General features: G+C 33.7%; 1 protein-coding gene across 1 annotated transcript in view; it reads right to left on the reverse strand.

The window, feature by feature from the left end:
• Positions 1-20,127, reverse strand: part of LOC140694098 (uncharacterized) — a 49,343-nt gene extending 29,216 nt beyond the window's left edge. The window contains exons 1-10 of the mRNA XM_072957542.1: positions 19,955-20,127; positions 19,696-19,816; positions 18,336-18,401; positions 17,475-17,538; positions 16,050-16,117; positions 13,957-14,088; positions 12,465-12,572; positions 10,472-10,582; positions 10,029-10,090; positions 7,719-7,803 (exon numbers count right to left, since the gene is read on the reverse strand). Of these exons, the coding sequence (XP_072813643.1) occupies positions 14,041-14,088; positions 16,050-16,117; positions 17,475-17,538; positions 18,336-18,401; positions 19,696-19,816; positions 19,955-19,998 (411 nt within the window). The 5' untranslated portion in view covers positions 19,999-20,127 and the 3' untranslated portion in view covers positions 7,719-7,803; positions 10,029-10,090; positions 10,472-10,582; positions 12,465-12,572; positions 13,957-14,040. The remainder of the gene's footprint in view (positions 1-7,718; positions 7,804-10,028; positions 10,091-10,471; positions 10,583-12,464; positions 12,573-13,956; positions 14,089-16,049; positions 16,118-17,474; positions 17,539-18,335; positions 18,402-19,695; positions 19,817-19,954) is intronic.
• Positions 20,128-21,767: the final 1,640 nt, after the last annotated feature.

Raw genomic sequence — 21,767 nt, forward strand, 5'->3', positions numbered from 1 at the left:
CACCGCCCGGGTCCCCCCTTTCTCCGTGTGAACGGAGGTGTGTACACCAAGGGTCAGAAGCGGGGACGCGGGTGTAATGGGAAAGGGGCTGAGAAAGTACTGAGAGTTAAAGAGAAGTGTGTAAAATTACATTATATTAATTTTTATATTTTAAGTGTGTCAAAGTCAGAGTTTATCATGCTTTTACTTTCTTGTCTTTAAAGGAATGCAATCATTTAGTTTATACTTAAAATATGCTTCTCAGCTTATCTCATTTTCAAGTCAAAATACTGCCACGGTTGACATTTTCTCATAATACAGTGACAATCTTAAACATGTGTGAATATAAACTCATTGAAAAAATCTTGCAGTATTCCATGGTGAGTTGTCTTCTTAAAAATAATATCCAGGCCATTGCTAAATTATTACAAAAATATAAATTTTTTGAAGCACTTTTAGAAGTTCCACACACAGTGGTATTTTTAAAACACCAACCACTGCATAGTGCTTAAGATCATTTAAGATGAAATATATTCAGACCTAAAACTTTAGAATACTCAAAAGGCAGGGTAATGGCTGCTTTTTCATTGCAAATACATTTTTTTCTTCATAAGTGCAAAATACGAAGGTATTCAGCTAAATTTTGTATATCTTAATTCAAAAGGTGAAATTAGAATATAATCTCCTTATTTTTTATTTTAAGGCTATTTCCCATAAAAATTGGTATTTTTATCTGTAGGACCTTAATTGTCTATTCATTTGTTTTTTTCTTTTCGTTTATTTTCTTTAACAGAGAGTGCATTCTTGTGTCTTGTTAGAGTTTTTAATTCTCCTAACTTATTCCAAGACTTTCTGACACTGATAGTAAATAATGGGAAAGGCCTTATAGTAACTGCATCTTTTCATGTAGTCAGGATTTTTTTTTTTTTTTGGATAACTTTTTTTTACAATTTCCACTTGGTTCACAATATTATCCCATTATGACAACTCAATAAAAAATTGTAATCTGTTTACACCAAGACACTTATGTCAGCACAGTGCTTTTGCTGATATGATTTTACATTAGATTATAATATAATATTTGATTTGATTTACATATAGACTAATACCTATTTTATATATTTACACACATATATGAATATCTGCTAAATGTCATTAATTTGCATGGGGTGGTAGCTGATAACATGTGATCTTTCTGACCATTGGCTATTCTTATGTGTGTCTAACGTACTTCTTAGAACAGATACTAGAACATCACACCTCTCATTATACAGTATTTTAAAGGTTATATTTTATTTTATTTATTTTTAAACATTTTTTATTGAGTAAGAGTCATTTTACAATGTTATGACAAATTCCAGTGTAGAGCACAATTTTTCAGTTATACATGAACGTACATATATTCATTGTCACTTTTTTTTTTTGCTGTGAGTTACCACAAGATCTTGCATATATTTAAGATTCCACACATGAGTGATCTCACATGGTATTTCTCTTTCTCTTTCTGTGCTGCTCCACCATGAATAACATTCTTCAGGAGCATCCATATCTCTGCAAATGGCGTTATGTAGTCAGTTTTTGTGGCTGAATAGTATCCCATCATATAAATATCCCACATCTTTATCCAGTCATCTGTTGATGGACATTTTAGGCTGTTTCCATGCCTTAGCTGTTGTAAATAGTGTAGAAAAATCAGCTGAAAACCTTATGGGGGTTCCCTTGTAACTCACTCTTTGTTTTTCTCTTGCTACCTTTAGGATCATTTCTTTATCCTTGAATCTGGCTATCTTGATTAGGATATGCCTTGGTGTGGGTCTGTTTCGGTTCTTCCTGCTTGGGACCCTCTGAGCCTCCTGTGCTTGGATATGATTCCTTCTTTAGGTTTGGGAAATTTTCAGTCATGAGTCCTTCCCATACCTTTTCAATCCGCTTTGTTCTTTTTCCCCTTCTGGAACTCCTATTATGCATACATTGGCACAGTTTATATTACCCCATAGGTCCCGTATATTGTTTTGTTTTTCATTTGTTTTTCTCTCAGCTGTTCTGATTGGGTGCTTTCTGTTGTCCTGTCTTCTAGGTCACTTATTTATTCTTCTGTATTTTCTTGTCTGCTTTGCACAGCCTTTAGGTCAGCTCTCATCTCAGCCAATGAGTTTACTAATCCTACCTAGTTCTTCTTTATAGTTTCTATTTCATTTTTGATACATTTTATATACCTAAACACTATTTCTTTTAGTTCCTTCAGTACTTTGATCACTCTTTTTTGAAATCTTGATTTAATAGACCATCAATGTCTATTTCTTTGTTCATGCTTTCAGGGGATTTCTCTTGATCTTTTCATTGGGAGTGGTTTCTCTGCTTCTTCACATTGCTCATATCTCTCTGGCACCGTGGCTTAAGGAGTAGCAGTTACCTACTTATCCTGGAGATGGTGTGCCCTTAATGATTTTATCGAGAGGTCTTTGTGTCTTTGCCCTGCTTCATGAACTCAGCTTGCTGTTTCATAGGCCTTCTGTTGGCACCCTCATCTGTGCTGCTCTCAGTGGCTGTTGGCCAGCAGATTGTGCCCCCTCCTGACACTAGGTCAGGAGCTGAACTCTTATCCAGTGGGTGGGCAGGTCACTCCCCCTCCTGATGCCACAGTCAGATGCTGTGCTTAGGGGGAAGCAGGTGGGCAGATCACACCCTGTCCCAGCACTGTGGTCAGGTGCTGTGTTCCTGCCAGGAAGGTGGGTGGCTGCCCACCTGCCCTCTCCTGGTGCTGGTCGCTCCGCTGCTCTGTGCAGCTGCCTGCTCTGCCTCGGGTAGGCGGTCTGTAGGTGGGCTCAGGGAAGACCACGGAACAGCCCCGCCTACGCTCTGTGCCAAATCTGAGCTCCTTGTTTCCCTTGGCGGCACAAGTTCTCTGAGGTGTCAGGGTAGAAAAATCCTCTCTGCCTCAGGCTATAAACAAGTCTCAGTCCTGCCTAAAAGGTTGTGGGGCCCCCACGTGCAGATTCAGGTCTCAGCCCTGCCCCCGCCCGGGCAATATGCACAGGAGGAGATGGTAGCTGTGGCTGAGCCCTGCCTCTCTTCTTGCGAGATGTGCCAGTAATGGCACAGGTCTGAGGAGACAAAGGCTTCAGCACCCCTCCCCCTAGGGCACATGCCTGCTTATAGTTTTGTTTACCTTCTGAGTTAAAATTTACCTGACAATGAAATGTATAAATTAGGCTTTTGAGGTTCATCCTTGTATCAGTAGTTGATTCTTTTTTATTGTTGAATTGTATTCCATTGTTTGAATATACTATCATTTGTTTTATCCATTCTCCTACTGATAAATACTTAGGCTTTGGATATCTTTTTTTGCAAGCAAACATTTTTTTTAAAAAATGCAAATATAATATACATGCTTACATGTGAACATATCTTAAGTATACAGCTCAGTGATTTTTCACAAAGTAAACACATCTATGTAACCTTCATCCAGTCAAGAAACAGAACATTGCTGTTCCACTTTGGGTTTCTTCCCAGATACTATGGCACCCCTTTGATGGATTCACCATCCTAAATTCAGCCACCATGGATTGGTTTTTTTGCTTTTGAAATTTTTAGTCCTGTACATTCCACTCAACATTATGTAAGATTCATCCACTAGTGTTTTCTGTAAACTAGTATATTTATTTTTATTGCTTTAAAGTATACAACTTGTATGCATGTGCCACCACTTATGGTTATGTATTTATTGTTGACAGGTGTTTGGGTCATTTTCTATTTGGGGCTATAACAAATAGTGATTATGAGAATTTTCTGGATGTCCTTTTGTGCTCTGATGTAGAAGCTTCTGAAGGGTACACAGGGAGTGTGTGTTTGTATGTATGTATATGTGTGTGTGTGTACATATATACACACACACACATATACATATATAACTTTCATTCAAAAAGCCTACTTTCAAATTATTTGTAAGAATTTATATTCCCACTGGCCATGTGTAAGAGTCCCCATTGCATGTTACCCTCACCAATGCTTCATATCACTTAACAACTAACTATTCTAGTGGATGTCTAATGGTGTTCCAAGTGTGGTTTTAGTACGTATTTTTATTATTACTAACGAGCTCAGCCACTTTTCATAGCTTATTTGGATTTTTCTTTTTTTTTATGAAGCACCTGTTCAATTTTTTTGCACATTTTAATATTGAGGTTTTGCCTTTTTCTCCACTGGTTTTTGTTCTCTATATGCCCTAGATACAAGTCTTTTGGTGGATATAGATATAGCAAATATATTTTCGCACCATGTGGCTTTTCACTTTCTTAATGGTATCTCTTGATAAAAATAATTCTTAATTTTACTGAAGTCCAACTTAAAACTCTTCTTTTATGTTTAGTGCTGTGTCCTGTTTAAGAACTCTTTGCCGCTTCAAAGTCATTAAAATATCTCCTACACTATTTTCTAGATGCTTTATTTTGGTGGGGGATTAGGTTATTTATTTTAATGGAGGTACTGGGAGTTGAACCCAAGACCTTATGCATGCTAAGCACACATTCCACCTGAGCTTTACCCTCCCCCAGATGCTTTGCTTTTTGTTTCAAATTTATTAGACTTATAATCTATCTAAAATTACTGTTCATGTATGGTACAGGGTTTAATTCAATACTGTTCCATTGGTCTATATGTCTAACTTTAGGTAGTTATCACATAGACTTAATATTGTTTTATAATAAGTTCTTTAACATTGTTCTTTAATATCAGCTTGGCTATTGTTGGCTCTTCAAGCTTCTCTATGTATTTAGAATCAGCTTGTCAAGTTCTACAAAGAAACAGTAACAACAATTAAGTTTTGGGGATTTTGATGTGCACATATAAATCTTTGAATCAGTTGAAGGGGAACTGACATCTTTAAAATGTTGAACCCTCCAATCCATAAATTTGGATTACCTCCCCTATACTTATTTTTATCACTGCTGTTACAAATTATCACAAATTTTGCAGCTTAAAGCAACACAAACTTATTATTTTATGATTCTGTAGGTCAAGTCAGGAACAGGTATCACTTGGCTAAAAATCAAGATGTCAGCAGGGCTGTATGCCCTTCTGTAAGTCAAAGGAAGAATATATTTCCTTGTCTTTTCCGGCTTCTAGTGTTCACCCACATTTCTTTACCCATGACCCTTCCTCTATCTTCAAAGCTAACAGCTTTACAGCTTTCTAATCCTTCTTCCAAAGTCATATCTTTCTGACCACATCTGGGAAAGATTTTCAATTTTTAAGGACTCCTGTTGTTAGACTAGGCCCATGTAGATAATCCAGGCTAATCTCCCTGTCTCAGAGTCCTTAACCTGATACATCTGCAAAATACCCTTTGCCATGTAAAATAACATATTCACAGATTTCAGGATTAGAACATGGATATAGGTAGGGGTCAGTGTGGTGCACTATTCTGTTTATCAAACTGTTTAACATTTGATACTTTCTGACAAACGTATAAGATAGAAGATCCTGGTCATGTTTAGAATGCTTCCTCTGCAAAATATTGGGCACTGAGTTTATTTGAAAGGACTGAAAATAATATTACCACAGGAATGGTTTCCTAATTCTACTGACATTTACTTACTTTATACTTAAATACCCAAAATGGTCAGCCAGGAGTGGGATCTTGGCAAATAAAATAAAAGTATAATTCAAGCTTTTATCACTGAATTTATTAGCTAATTCTATTTTAGAAACAGACAGAAAATAAAACAATTTAGAGTAAGCCTGCTTGCTTATATATTAAGTGAAAATAAAGTTTTAAAAGCATGTCTGAATATGGGATAAAGTGAGCATCATAAAATGTAATGTTAATATTTAGTACCTGGAAATCTCAAACTCCCAATTTATAAACAAGTTCATACTGTATAGCACAGGGAACTATATCCAATAAAGTTTTGTAGTAACTTATGGTGAAAAAGAGTATGAAAATGAATATATGTATGTTCATGTATGACTGAAGCATTGTGCTGCACACCAGAAATTGACACAAAATTGAAAACTGACTACATATATATATATGTAGTATATATATACATATATATATATATATATATATATTTGAAAGGACTGAAAGGACTATATATACCAAGAAAAAAATTAGATTGCTAACCAATAAAAAATCTGTCAGTAATATAATGCTAGAAACCCTGAGACACAAAAGAAAATTTCAGGCATACATCTGTTTATAGAGTCATAGAAAAAATAGTGCCTATGCAAGTCCCTGATAAGCATGAGAAAATAGGAAAGGCAATATAAAAGTTCAAAATGCTTTGCTATGTAAGAGCTGCAACATGACTCAGACACAAACTTCAGTGGTCAAAATATCTATATAATTAATGATAACTTAAAGTAATTGAGGGCATCATTTTAAATGAGATAAAAATAGCTGCTCAATTTTCATATTACTAACCAAGTCATTTCTGTTTATAGTAGGTTTATATTATTTTTATATGTATTTATATTTTATAAAGACATATCAACTTAGATCCTGGCAGATAACTGACAGTGGAGCAACTGATTGATTTAAATGGGCATCACAGGCTTATCAGATTTCATATGCTTTAAATATACATTAGATATTAGCTGTCAGGAAGAGTTCAATTTTCATTTATTCTAACATAGCTGTGCCACAGGCAGGTTACTCTGTATTCACAATGGAGGATCATGATAGATATGAAGATATCAAGCCTTATTGATCTTCATAGGGGTGCTTTTATAAGAAAAGGAGAATAAAATAAAAAAAATCTAAAATACTACTTTTTTTTATAGTGTTATAACAGTTATATCTTTTATTTTTTAACTGAGTTATAGTCCATTTACAATGTTGTGTCAATTTCTGGTGTACAGCACAATTTTTCAGTCCTTTATGAATATACGTATATTTGTTTTCATATTTTTTCACCATGAGCTACTACAAATTCTTGAATATATTTCCCTGTGCTATACAGTATAAGCTTGTTTATCTATTCTATATATACCTGTCAGTATTTACAAATCTTGAACTTCCAGTCTGTCCCTACTCACACCCCTCCCCCCTGTAAAATACTATTAAATCAACATATATTTTTGAAGAATTATGAAAAATGGGAAACTATAAGTTGTTTCTTTAAATTGGAGCAAAAAGAACTACTTTAACTGGAAAAATACTTAAAATCTGGCAAGTTTTATGATTTCATGTTCACCCCTGACAGCTTTTCTTTCCTCCTTTCTCCTTCAATCTTTATTGGACCTTCTAAAGAATTAAATTACAAAAAAGAAAAAAAGAAAGAAAGAAAGAAAATTAAGAAACAGCTCTGCATCTAAAATAACCTCCTAACTGGAAAGATGGTATACTTTGTGAAAAATTTACAGCTGCCAACTTATGATCTATGTCTCTGTCCACACTGCCTTACTTGTTAGGGAGGGTCTTAAAAAAAAAGTAAAGAAAAATAGCAAATTATAATGGCTTTTACATTTTAAATGCTTTTCTATGTGTCTACAATCTGCTCTATCATGAGTTATTAAGATAAACATTATCAGCTATACTCTACTTTCCTATCATGCACATTGTGACTCTAAGAAGCACGCACGCTCTAACTTACCATCTGCTGGTGGTGTACAGGTTAATGCAGTTCTTTTGACAATATATGGTTTTGTAGTCTAGTTGTCTAACTACTACATAATGGAAAAGATGTAGAACTACTGGTACCACTGCCCTCCGTCTCTGTCATTTACCTTAAACATACCTGGAAAAGTAGATTCAAAAACTCATTGGCAAGAACATTTTTCACACTCCAGATCTGATATTCTTCTAGAGTTAAGATGGCCATTCTGAAAGAGAAACAATATTTAAGAATATCTTAAATCTTCATTTTCTTATATTATTTGAATTAAATTTGTTTTATTAAACTTGCAATGGTCATTTGTCTGAAAGAAAACTAATGATTTAATGTAGATGCTGTGTATTCATCCGAAAGTAGGCCAGCAAGAATAAGTTCAAAAGTAACCAAACTCTGAAGTAGTCACTCATAACGTGGGCAATTTATCACCAAAAATCTTCCTCCAGTAAGACCTGGGAAATAACTCACAGTATCTTCTGGTTCAAGGTGAAGTTTACTAACAGAACCCACAAAAGGTTCTGGGTAGAGAAAAAGGACTATTTACTAACTTTGAAAGCATTTTTCCAAACTCTTTGGATTATGCCCTTTGACCCTAGCAATTTTCTAAGATCTTTAAAACATCTGGCAATATTATTAGACTTCTTAAGAGATTTAAAAGAACTAAATATATATAATAAATGAGTATCTATATTAACATTTCCTCAAAATAAAATGTAACATTACTTTCACAAGTTGAGTAAAGCAGTATTTTTTTTTTTTTTGGTGTCAAAGTGTACCAAAAATTACATTTATATACAGTAGACAATATTTCTTGGCAGGCAAAAATATAACCAAATGCTTCTTACTTCATGTTTTGAACAATCACCTTAACAATCCTAGATGAATAATAATGTTCTTAGCGTTTATTACTTAATTATATTTTTATTATCTAATGATTTATTATTTAAAGATATTTAATAATATTTACTATTAATGATATTCATGTATTCATTCAATATATATTACCATTTATTACAAGAAAAGATTTTAAAGCACTGTGATGGTAATTAATGGCTTTCATGATGCAACTTCCATTGAAGTATATTAACACCAATGTAATGGTACAAAATAATGGGTAATATTGTCACCGTCTAGTCACCAGTGAATATGGGTAATAGGTTTGGTTGAAAGGTCCAAAATCTATTCTAAATTTTTACCATTTCATTATTATGGTTACACGGAGATGGAGCAGCTAAATGATCTTTTTTTTTAATGTTCAAAAGTACAGCCATATGAAGAAACTCGGTCTTATATAAAAATAGACAGCAATGATAACCTCCATACTTATCAAACACCCAGAAGAAAGGCGATGGAAATTGTATCTCTACATAAGGTATTTCCTAATAGAAACTTTCCTGTGTTTCTGTTTTCATATATACCAAATATAAATGGCTACCTTAGTTTTGGGCAGAAAAGTAAATGAAGACGGTTATCTGAATTGCCAAACAAAGATCAAGCCCTGAAAAATTCATTTCTATTATTTATTTCTATTGAGTGTCAGTTAATAAGACTATGATGATTTCTTCTGGATTTGTGATTGAAAAAAATGTTACTTATTTTTCTAAGCCTGTGTAAGGCCACTATGGTCTACATCCTACCATTTGCAACTTGGTACATGTCAACATTTGAATAGAAAGGGTCAAATTAACTCATATGTGTCTCACATATATGGATTATCTTCAGTTTCACAGGGATACATAGACATTAAGGCAAACCTATTATAATATCTTTAATAAATGTTTTGAAACTAAAAAAATTCAAGGCTTTATTCTTTGTAAAGTACATGCTTGTTTCTGCTATTATACACTTATTCTGGCTGCTATTAAAGAACTTAGGACAGACCCTCACCAATATTATTGAAAAAAAATTTAAAAACTATATACACCACCCAGATTGAGATGAAAAATAATTTCCATCATCCCAGATATCCTATGCTCCTTCTCAGTTAACTCACCCATCTCCAAAATCACTACTGTACCACTTATTAACATTAGTTCTGTCTCTGTTCTAGAACTTCATATAAATTAAATTGTACAATGTGTTCTTTTATTGTGGCTTCTTTTGCTCAATATAAGTTTTGTCTTACCATAATGTATTAAACTGGGAGAAGTAAAGATTATAAACTACAGATGGCAAGGGCTGTCTCTACTTAATTTTTACAAAATGCCTAGCTTATAAAATATAATGTTTTTATGTAAATAACACTTAATGGAGTTGTTTAAAGGTCGAATGGGCTTTCCTTAGGGACAACTTGGAGTTATTGTAACCACAGGTCCAAATAAGCATTTAGCAGGGATGATGCAGAAGAGATTCAAGTATGTATATGTAACGTATGTATACCAATTCAGAATATAATGTATTTTTAGAAAAGAATAAATTAGTCTCTGCTAGACTCACCTTTGTGGTGTCATGTGCATTCTATGTGTCTCTACAATGTTGGATAGATCCACAAGTAATTCCTTTAAAACCAGAAACCCAAATCAGTAGTTAGGAAAGAGAAGGTATCATTTTTATTAGACAGTAGCTGAAGTATAAAATATTTTTTCGGTCAAGTTTTGTTTTTTTTTAATTCCAGAAATAGATTGCTTGTTTACCTTAAAAATTTATGACAATTTTCCAGTGGTTTCATTTTTTTTTTACATAATACATTCAGTTTATTAAATTTTCTAAGGTAAATTCTCTTCCCAATTTTGCATCTTTGGCTATGAATATTTTGAGTAGCATAATATAGAACCTAGAAGTAGAAAGAAATCTTTTTCTCAACCTCTTTTAAAAAATTCTTCACTCTATGTTCCTGTTGGAAGTTTACATGCAAGAAGATGTATACAATCAGACTTTACCAGGGTATCATCGGTGCAGTTGTCCTTCCAGACCTCTGTGCAACCACGTGTCTCTCAGTTCAACCCTACAGAGAACTCCATCACCATCAACATCAAATACCTTGAAGCAAACTAAAGAAAAGAAACTCTTATGGAGGAAAGTTACTTTTATATTCTGAAGTATAATACATTTTATTACAACCTGCCCTAGTGAAATTACTTAGTTCCTCAAACAACTACATTCTGGATTAAGTTCTTATTTGGAGGAGATTGTGTCATTAAAGTCCTTTGAACTTGTAGGAATTCCTGTACACTTCACAAGTCTCTCTCCTTATATAATTAGCCAGCTTAGAGAACTCTATCCTTCATCTAAATCTAAAGTTAAATTTCTTGCAAACTGAAAAAGAAGGGCCAAGTTACTATACAATATCTCACAGATTTTGAGAAGGTAATTCAAGCTTTTAAATTAATTTCTAATATTTATAACTGATCACTTCAGAGTTGATTCTTACAATGCTGAAAATATTCCATCTACATTAAGAATCAACAAAAAGCTGGTACAGTCAGCTCCCCGTATCCATTGGTTCTGCATTCACAGGTATAAACAATAGATCAAAAGTATATATGTATATGTATATGTATATATATATATATATATATATATATAAATTTTCCCAGAAATTTCTCAAAAGCAAAACTTGAATTTGCTATGCACTGACAACTATTCACATATCATTTACATTGTATTTACAAATAATTACATTGTATTAGGTACTAAAAGTAATCTAGAGATGATTTAAAGTATACAAGAGGATGTGCATAGATTATATGCAAATACTATGCCATTTTACATAAGGACATGAGCATCCATGGACTTGGTATCTGAGGGGGTCTCAGAACCAATCCTCAGCAGATAATGAGAGATGACTGTATAAAGATTTTGCCTCTCCAATGTAATTAATGTGCACCCAATATTTTTGCCTAAGAACAATTTCAATTCTTCAATGAAGTTTATATACAACAAGCTAAAAATCCAAAATATCAGCACTTTGCTAATTAACATCAATATCAGCAAAATTGCTAGTTAGTCTATTTGGTTAACTTCCACTAGTCCACTGGCAAAAAAATAAATTAAAAAAAAATTTAAGACAACAACCTCAATTGAGAAACAAAGACTTCAGCCTCTTTAATACCAGAACTTTAATGTGAACAAATAATCTATCACAAAGCCAGGTTAGAGTAATGGTATACTATCAGGGAAGATAAAAGAAATCTAAATTTTTAAGATTAAATAATTATCTACTTCACACACCCATGTAATAATTATGCTATTAAGTTAACGAGTGCATCACAGTACAACATTACTAAAGAATATTGAACTATTAAGTATCATACCCAAAATATGCAGTATTTGTGAAGCTGTATTTTAGAAAGATGCAGAGATAATGACCCTAGTGAATATGTAAGAATTAGGTTCCAATTAAATGTAAACTGCTGCATTTTCCTAAACAAATATGGTTAAGATTTAGGAATGTAATATGCTTATAAATTATGCCATAATATTTTAGATAGGTTTAAAAGATAAATTTAGTATTTAATAAAATTGTTTTATCATAAATTTAATTTTGCTAATAAAATATCAATATACACAGTGATAGAAAATAAGTTGAAATTCAAGTTAAGCAAGACAAATTTTCTATATAGACTACCAGAAAATATTTTCTATATGCTTAACATTTTCAAACACATCATGACTGATGTAGTTCATTTATCATGAATTGTACATTTATCTGGAAAATCAACCATTATTAATAACAAAGATCTTAAATTACTCCACAGTAAAAAAGAATAGATGATTGAACCTTTACACTGACGTCAGTAAAACCTTAGCAAGAGATTGCTATTTGCAAAAGGGATGAAAATTCAAGCCTTAATCAGATGATTTTTTACATGAATGGATGCTAATTTTTTTCTCTGTATAGCTTCCAAATTTTGTGATGTTTAACACACTTACATTTCTGTCTTTCAGCCAGAGGTCCTCTGCAACAAGCTGATAGCCCACAGGATATCTCCTTAAAATCTATGTGGCTGTCATGATTTTCACCAAAAGCATTAAATAAACCTGTAAAATAGGAACACAGACAGAATAAATCACAGCCAACAAACTTTCTGTTAATAATGACATGCCTATGAAAGGAGGCATGACTCGCATAAACTGATTTAGTTTTTAAAAGTTATCAGTAGTTTCCACTGTCTTAGGAAGTTTTTCCCCCACCCCCTGGCATAATTATAACCAACATTTAACTTCCTAGAAGAAAATACTATCATTTAGTGTTTGGTTTTGTCTGCATACCTGTCTCTATCTTATATTAATTCCAAAAGTCAAAAGTGATTGTAGAATGTAAAAAATAAAAATGTATTTTAAAAATTTAACTGGAAAAATGTCAGAGACCACAATTATCCTAATTTGGAAAGACTAAGAAGAAAAAGGAAAAAAGAAGAAGAAAAGTTGAACTCTATCAAAGATATACTGTGTTGTTATTAATGAGATTCATACAGCTCCTTCATGAAGCAAAGAAAACTAACACACTATATTATAAGAGACAGAAATTCTGTACTGCAGTCTTCATTGTACCACTTAATCTGTATAACTAAATATATTAAATTTCAGAAATAAAGGGCAATTTATAATCTAATCCTGTGGTTTTTAAACTTTTCCTAAAAAATAAATGGAATCATTTTATTTTCAAATGAAATGATTTCTCAATCTCTAATTATAAAAAGGTAAAAACATAACTGCACTGCTGAAGTGGAAACCCTGTCTGTTCTAGCTCCCCTAACAAATAAATATTTCTAAAACACACTAGAAACCTGAAGAATACAGACTGTCTATTTCAAGAATCTAATTCTGTGCCCTCAAAGAGCAGAAAATTGAAGCTAAGAAGTAGTTAAATGACTTGCTAAAAGTAAGAAATTTTTTTTAAAAAGGTCTGAATCAGAAGAAGAACCCAAGCTTTCAGATTTCAAATACAGTTTTTGTGATTATCACCCACAACTGCTCCTTGTAAACCTCATTTAAAATATATATATATATATATATATATATGTATATATATATATATAGTAGTGAAAAGTTTAGAGCTAAGTGGGGACCTTAGAGATGGTCTAGTGGTTTCTTAATTTTTTAAGGGTGGGGGAAGTATACAGCAGTGGAACCTTCTTCTATATAAAAGAAATACAATAGACACTCCTCAGCTGAGGAAGAGGTGGGGTCATGTGTGGAAGCTAGAGCTTTGCCTATTCAGTGTCCACCACCCTGACCCTGCACCAGATGCTGAGGCACCACACTGGAGCACACTTTCATAATGATTGTCTTGGTCAAACTGATTTTATATATGAGAATATTCAAGTGCAGAAAGGTAAACCGACTTACACAAGGCTCCAAAGGTGGAACAAGGCTCAGGTGTTTAGCAAAGAACATTTGTAGAAAATAGAAGGATTCCCACCTTCACTCAGAGATGGACGAATTGGTGGTGAAGCCAATGGGCCAAATGTCTCTAAATCAAATCATCCAGTTCAGGATTGAGCCCTCAGCAACCAATAGCATTTCTCCAGATGAATGATGTCTGATTCTTCCACTGACAATCAAATCAAACAAGATTATAAAATCTCACTCTTCTCTTCTGGACAATTAATTAGTTCATCCTGATAATGTAACTTCTAAATACACATTTTAATTTCCCAGTTAAACTGTTAAAAAACTACCTAAAACAAAAACTCTGAAAGTCAAATATATTGTATCTAAAGTGGCATGAAAATTAAATTCAAATTAATGTAAAAGAGGCTTTAGAATGGGAAAAAATTTGCAATTTCCCATTAAGCAGGCTGTTTAATTCCAACATGTAAAATAATAAACTAAGATACTTATTTTTTGCTTCCCACACTTTTATCTGTATACCCTTTGGTGATTTTAATCTCTATCTTGGATTTGAAAATTCTTGATCATAGTCTCTCCTGGCTACACAGGTAACACACTAATAGCAGAAACTATGTTTGATTTATCCTGTCACTATGGTAACCACTTACACATTTAATACTTATTAAATAAATGTACAAAGGGGATAGACCTAAGCTTCTCCTTCTTGGCCCTAAAATTCTTACTACCCCTCCTATAAAGGCAGGAGCCTCCTCTGTAGGACAGAGAGTAAATGTATCTCATGAGAAGGATTCCCCAACAAGGGCTGTCTTTTCAGCGTGCTTTTAGATGTTTTTATGGGACATTTCAATAAAAGGATCAAGGACCTAAGCTTCCCAGTATGGTGGGCGTTGTGATGGGCATGGGAGGATGCTCACTTGGGAGGATGAGATGTTAAAGACACTAACAGTGAAAAGGACAGGGCAAGATGAAGGGCGATTGGGAAACAGGACCACAGAGATGTGACATCTACTTCCCACTGTCATCTAAGTGATACCTACTTGAAAGAAACATTTCTACAGTTAAATTCTATAATGGGGGGTTATTTAAATGAAGCACAAATATACTCAATGAGTAGATCACATAATTTTTAGAGATTCAGAGTGCAGTAGCATTTTCAGAGTAGTTTTTACATCAATAACTAGTATTTATAAATTCCTGTGTGCTAAACAAGTATGTGGAATTATTTCCATTTTGCTTTTAGACTTACTACAGCTTAACGTATTCACTGCACTGATACAGAGTAATTTTTCTAATGAATAAAAATGATAATGTACAACCTTGTTAAAGATTCTTTAATTTCACCATCACCAGATTTATGAACATTTAGGCCTATGTGTCAGGCCCCGTTTCTTACCAGCTTTTTCACCAACACCTTACATTGAGGTTATATTGCATTACCCAGAGGTCAGGAAATGTTCTTTCACACATCCACATCTTTATTAGGTCCTGTGTCCTCTGAGGAGAAACATTCTCCCCACTTTCACATCCTTCCATTTTACAGCCTAACCACTAATCCTTCTCTAAACACCTTCTAATGCTTTCCAACCTCACCAGCTACCCTAGGATTTTAACTTCTCTCTTCTGCAACTGTCCTCCACTGTATATAGTATCCAATATTCAAGTGAAGTATGAGTCCTCATTTACAGGTCTGTGGCCTCTCTAGATTACAAAGTATTTGGATTCAGTAACCTTGTCCTTTTATCACTTTTGCTGCTAGAGTTCCTTTCATAGGACCTGATACATAGTAACCACACAATAAATACTTCCTGAATGAATAAATGAATGAATGAATGAATAGCCAAGGCAATCTTCACAGCCAAGGCTTCCCCAACCCAGCTCAGTATTCTTTCTGTTATATCAAAGAGACTCTGCCCCATGAAACAATAGACCCTGCACATTTTAACAAATGTATACAATTATTAGGAACTATTATTAGAACAGAGACTAGCACTACTGTTCTCATAGTTATGTCACATAAGTAGTGTATTAAAGCTCGTTCTGATTTCTTGTTTATACAAATCAGCTATGTCTGTCACCAGTTTAAATGTTAGTAATTTAGAAAACAAAAGTTATTGATTTATCTACTCATCAGAAATCATTACAACAGATCTATTTACATACCTCTTCTGTCAGTTTATATACCAACTGGAAAAGAAGGGGTGTACAGTCAACTCTGAGAGTATAATTGCCTGCAAAATAAATAAGAGAGAATTTTAATACCTCCAAATGGACTACAAACCTGTATTTAATTCTAACTTTATTTTCTAATTATAAACAATATATAACAGATTTCAAATTCAAGGCATCATTCCTGGAGAATTAAAAATAGGGTGGACCTTACAGATTATCATATTAAGTGAAGTATGTCAGACAGAGAAAGGCAAATATCACATTCTATCACTTATATGTGGAATGTAAACAAACAAAAAAATGATACAAATGAACTTATTTACAAACCAGAAATAGACTCATGACATAGAAAAGAAACTATGGTTACCCAAGGGGAAAGGGGGAAGGGAAGAGATATGTTAGGAGTTCAGGATTAACAGATATACACTATTATATATGAAACAGATAACCAACAAGGACCTACTGTATAGCACAGGGAATTATATTCAGTATCTTATAATAACCTATAATGGAAAAGAATCTAAAAACATGTATATGTATATGTATATGTATATGTATATGTATATGTATATGTATATGTATATAACTGAGTAACTTTGCTGTACACCTGAAACTAATATTACAAATCAGATGTACTTCAGTAAAAAGAAATAAATAAAATTTTAGAATAGACAGATAGGTAGGGAGATAAATAGACAGGCAGACAGTCTGGCTAAAACTAAAACACAAGGTGGAAATAACTCTTCAGGAGCCAGAGAGGCTGCAGCACACACTCAGGATAGGAGACTGCAGAGGCGGACTCTGCTGCTAAGGCTGCAGCTCCTGCAGTAAAAGTAAGGGTCATTGCTCATTACGGCAGCAGTACCTAGGGGTCTTTGCCAAAGGAAGTGGTAAGGCCATAATATTCATGTTTTTATTCATTTATTCAATTCAATATGAAGGCTTTAGACTAGAGCATGTCAGTAACTAACATGTGTCCTGTGACACTTACCTAGAAATAACCATAATACGATGAAAGCCTACAGATGCACATGCCACATGTCAGGGTCAAAAGGAAGTTTGTAGTGGGTGCTTATTTCAGAGTTGTTCCAATACATACAGGAACTATTTCTGTATGAAATATTTTAGCCCAACTTTTAAAAATAGCTCCACAGGAAGAATGTCAAAAGTACTAAAGTTTTAAGTAGTAATCCAAGATAGGCAAATGGTAAATATACTAAAGAAATTAGGATCAATAGCTTAGTTATGAATCATATTGATTCATTTGAATCATAATAATGTTCTCTCTGGTAAAATGGAGAAATGGAGGTATTATTGAGGCATCTCATAGAAAGAGGATAATCCTAGTTTATGAGTTGGAGTTGATAGACTTAAATACTGGTATACTATTTAATGACAATCTGAAATAAAATTTACCTTCTGTGTATGAGTCTGCATTGATATATGCAACCTCTCTCTCCTGGAGTGTTTTCACATTCTCCTGTAGTTGAAGCAAAGCATTCACTTAACTCACAGCGTTTACAATTTTGGAAATACAAGCAAAACAAATTAATTCAGTAAAAGAGTGGTTTGCAGATACCATTATAAATCAAACACCTATGCTTTTGACCATAATTTTAAGAAAATGCTATTAACTGGTTGATAATATTAATGCAATTAAAACAAGAAAGAAAAATATTAGTGATGCTGTAGCCGCTGTTCATAGCAACAGCAGGGAGACCCAGAGGAATACTGCCCCTGATCCCCTGCACCATAATATGAAGGGGGAAGGCTCGGAGATGCTCAGCCTCACCCTGGATCTACTGGAAGAGGACTGCTCAAAGCAAGGGCTGGAAATCTGTACTTTTAAAAGGTCTCTGGAAATCCTTACAGACATTAAAGTATGAGATCCCTTGATGTTGGGGATCCAAGTAACTTTACCATATTAAAAGTGAGGAAGTTGGAAATTTGATTTATCAAGAATTTTTTGAAAGAGAAGATATTGATGAAAAAGAAAAATATAGGAGGGGAGGATAGAGAAAAAAACTAGAGGGAGAGAAGAGTGGCTATTAGGACAAAGACAAGACATTTCTCACACATACATGCACACACGCACACACATTCTAGAAAAATACAGCAGAAGAAGACTAATGCCATCACACAACATGGGAATATGCAGAGAGAACTCTTTTCTTCTCTCTGTTTCTCTCTCTCTCTCTAGCTTGCTACCTTATAAAAGCAGTTACAGTAAAAACATTTAAAGCTGTGAGTGGTCATCCCACAAATGAGAATTCTCACCTCTGCGCTTGACCACATGGGATAGATGACAGCTGATTCTGCGGCAGAGTATCCATTATGACAGAGCTACAGTAGAATTAAAAAAGATTCCTTAATTATATGTAAAGGTAAATGTGCTGCTGAATATGATCAAGAAGCTAGTAGAAAATGGGAAACAATATTCAAATTGTCTTTTAACTCACATGAATTTAAATTAATGCAAGGCATATTATCTTGTATCTTGGATTTATTTTATCTGTATTTTAAGCTGCTTAAATTATAAAAAGACACATGTATTTCTATATACATGTGTTCACAAGAAATTACATATTTCTAAAAGTAAATGACCTTAATGAATAAGCTCTGATTCATCTAAATAAGTGTATTATGAAATGCATGTTCATAACAACAACATAATAATAAGACTTTGCCATATAAATGGAATCAAATGTGATACAAGTAAATGTGATTTTATTCCCATACTTATTTGATTCATATTATTATTTTAAAGTATGCAGAAATGAGTCAGAAGGAAAGCATTTTAAAAACCATTCACAATAATAAGAAAGATATGACATTCTTTAAATCAATTCTATAAAATTTGGACTCATAAATGAACAAAACAGAGGATAGTCACAGGAAAGTGCTTTTTGGTGCGCCTGCCTTTAAAAAAATACACAAGCCTACCTTGAACATGTAAGAACTCAGAGTTACTGGACAGAGAGCATAAGGGAAGAAGATGAAAGAAGGGGGTCTATGAGAGACACTTTAAAATAAAGCATTAAGAGCCAGTGACAAATGAAAATTAATCATAATTGAATTAAAAATAAATCCTTGAAATTTTAGAGTAATTCAATTTACAAAATCATTGTATTACACTCCCCAACCAGGCACTTTTGTAAATGGTAAAATATACCTATGGTTACAATTTAGTGTTGAATCCATAAAGGAGAGACTATAATCAGAGTATAGTCATCTAAGAAGAGCATGTTGTTTTCCTGGATAGAAGAAATCCAAGGAAACTGTAAAAACTTGAAAATTAATGCCAAGGATCTAAATCAGATTTTCAATAGGCTAATTCACTTGTCAGAAGTAGTTTCCTAGGTTTGACTATTTTCTGAGCTTACAGATTTTACTTACTTATCACAAAACCAATATAAATAGAAACTAAAATATTTTAAAAATAATGAAAAAATTGGTTTGTGCTTAGTAATTAAGAGGTTGTTCTGTTTTGCCAAACTGATGTAAAAGCAAAAACAAACTCTATTTCTTAAATTTTCTTGTTTTTATCCAATTTAAAACAGTATCAGGTAATGGAACACATCTGTGATTACCCTGAGATACATGTTGACCAAGAAGATATGTTTACTGTCTTAGTTACCTCAGCCCATTTGTGGAACCCAGAAGTCCAAATTTTTCTGCATCCCAGCTGGCAAAAATGGCAGTTCTTCTCAGTCTTCAGCTTGAAATCATTGTTAACATACATGGTTAGGTACATCTGCCTAAAAACAAAGGAAAATTCACTGAAGTCACTTTCTGTCATCACTTGCCATGGAAACATTATTTACCTCTACTAATCAGTTTTCCAAAATTCTGGACAACTTCTTATAAATCAGCAGTTCCACTGGTTAGGTCAATACCTCCAAATACCCAGAAGTCCTGATGATCTCCCAGAATAACACATCTGTCTGGAAAGGAAGGCATTCAAAAGAATGACAACTTAGAATGTATTATAAAAAGCAGTAATTTATGTTTTTAAATTAAACTTCCTCCTGCTTGAGTTTCCTCCATAGAAAACCATCAAGGTACTGTCTCCTTTTAGAATTTACCTTTTTTTCCCCACATTTAATTATATCACATCAACCAGGAAAAAAATATTAAGAGTTGATTAAGATTTACCTTCTCTTACTCCTGTAATCTTTGTAAAAACAAAATGTTTTAAGACATTTTAAAAAATTCACCAACTCACCAAGTTTCACAGATCCTCAGGTAGTTCTGATTACATCATAAATGCTTGTGACTTTCTTGAAGTTATGAACATGCATTTTAACCTTCCTAGAATTTCACAAAGGGAACAAATTACTTCACATAGAGCATTATGTCTAACAGGTTCCTTCCAATGTTTTATTATAAGTCTCAGAAGTACAGAAAACTGTTTAATAAGATGATAAATTCCCATATGCCCACCACCTAAATTCAATCATTGTTAATACTGTTGAACTATTTGCAAGCGAGTTGTGCAAATCATGACAGTTGTCTCCTATGTATTTAAGAATGCACCTTACGGTGAAATCAAATAAAAAAATCAGTATTTTATATTTTTCCTCCCTCATAGCTCTATTGTTGGTATTTATTTAAACTCCAAAATTATTACTCAACATGAAAAAGAATCTTGTTCTTAGCAATTTTTTTTTAAAAAAAAATGTGTATTTGTCCATTTAGAGCTCAAATCAATTAAGGGATATAAGCCCCAGGTGCTTTTTTTGGTATTTTGACCAGGGAAGATTTCTGTTTCTGACTTTTCTCTTAAACTGTTACTGAAGCTACATGCTCTGTTTTCCTTCTGTCTGTATGTATCTGTTTATAAATCACATTTTTCATTGTGTACCTCTAGAGGGTATTAATACATGAGATAATAAAGTCTCCTATGTTAAAGGAACTCTGTTCTAATTGAGTTAAATAAACACTTTTTAAAAATTCTTATAAAATAAAACTGAACTTCTAATACCTTAAGAGTTCTGAAATTTTAAAACAAGCTTCTTACAGAACTTATAAAATACTTGCAGAATCCAAATTCAAATTGCTAAGGCAAATCATTAATCAACAAGGCTCATTCAACCATTTTAGTTTAATAAAAAACAGCTATCTCCTCTCTGATTCATCAGTGTGAAGTTTCCCTTTCCCTCTACATTTCAAGCCAGTCAAACTAAAGTTCTGATCATGCCATGCTCTTTCCCAGCCCTGCACAAGCTGTCCTCTGCAGCTGGCGTTTACTGCCTGTCTTGATTCCGTGGAAAACTTACTGTTTGTGTAAAATTAAGCTCAATGAGCACATGTTCTGTGGTCATGCCTCCTTAATACCAGAACTGTCTGGGGTTAGTAACAGTAACGACTATGATGGTAAGCGCACTGGGCCATGTAGCAGTTACGCGTTCACCACTGTGACCACTTAACCCTCCCCCACAGAAGTGACCGGTGAACTTCGCTCCTTTCCCCCTTCTCTCCTACTCCTTCCCTTAAGTTAACCTAATATTTTGCATGTACAGTGTTTTGACAGTTATCTGAAACACTGTTTTAAACCGTCAGTTGAAAAGGGAAGACAAAATGTTACACCTGGCCCAGAGGAGGAGAGGGGTGGGGAGTGGCTCAGAGGAAGCCGAACAGGACGCGCGGCCTCGGATCACAACACAGCCCCTTTCCTTCCCAAGTTTCACAGCCGGGAAAGCAGAGGCG

Source organism: Vicugna pacos, unplaced genomic scaffold (genome assembly GCF_048564905.1).
Source record: "Vicugna pacos unplaced genomic scaffold, VicPac4 scaffold_20, whole genome shotgun sequence".
In the NCBI taxonomy this organism is placed as follows: Eukaryota; Metazoa; Chordata; class Mammalia; order Artiodactyla; family Camelidae; genus Vicugna; species Vicugna pacos.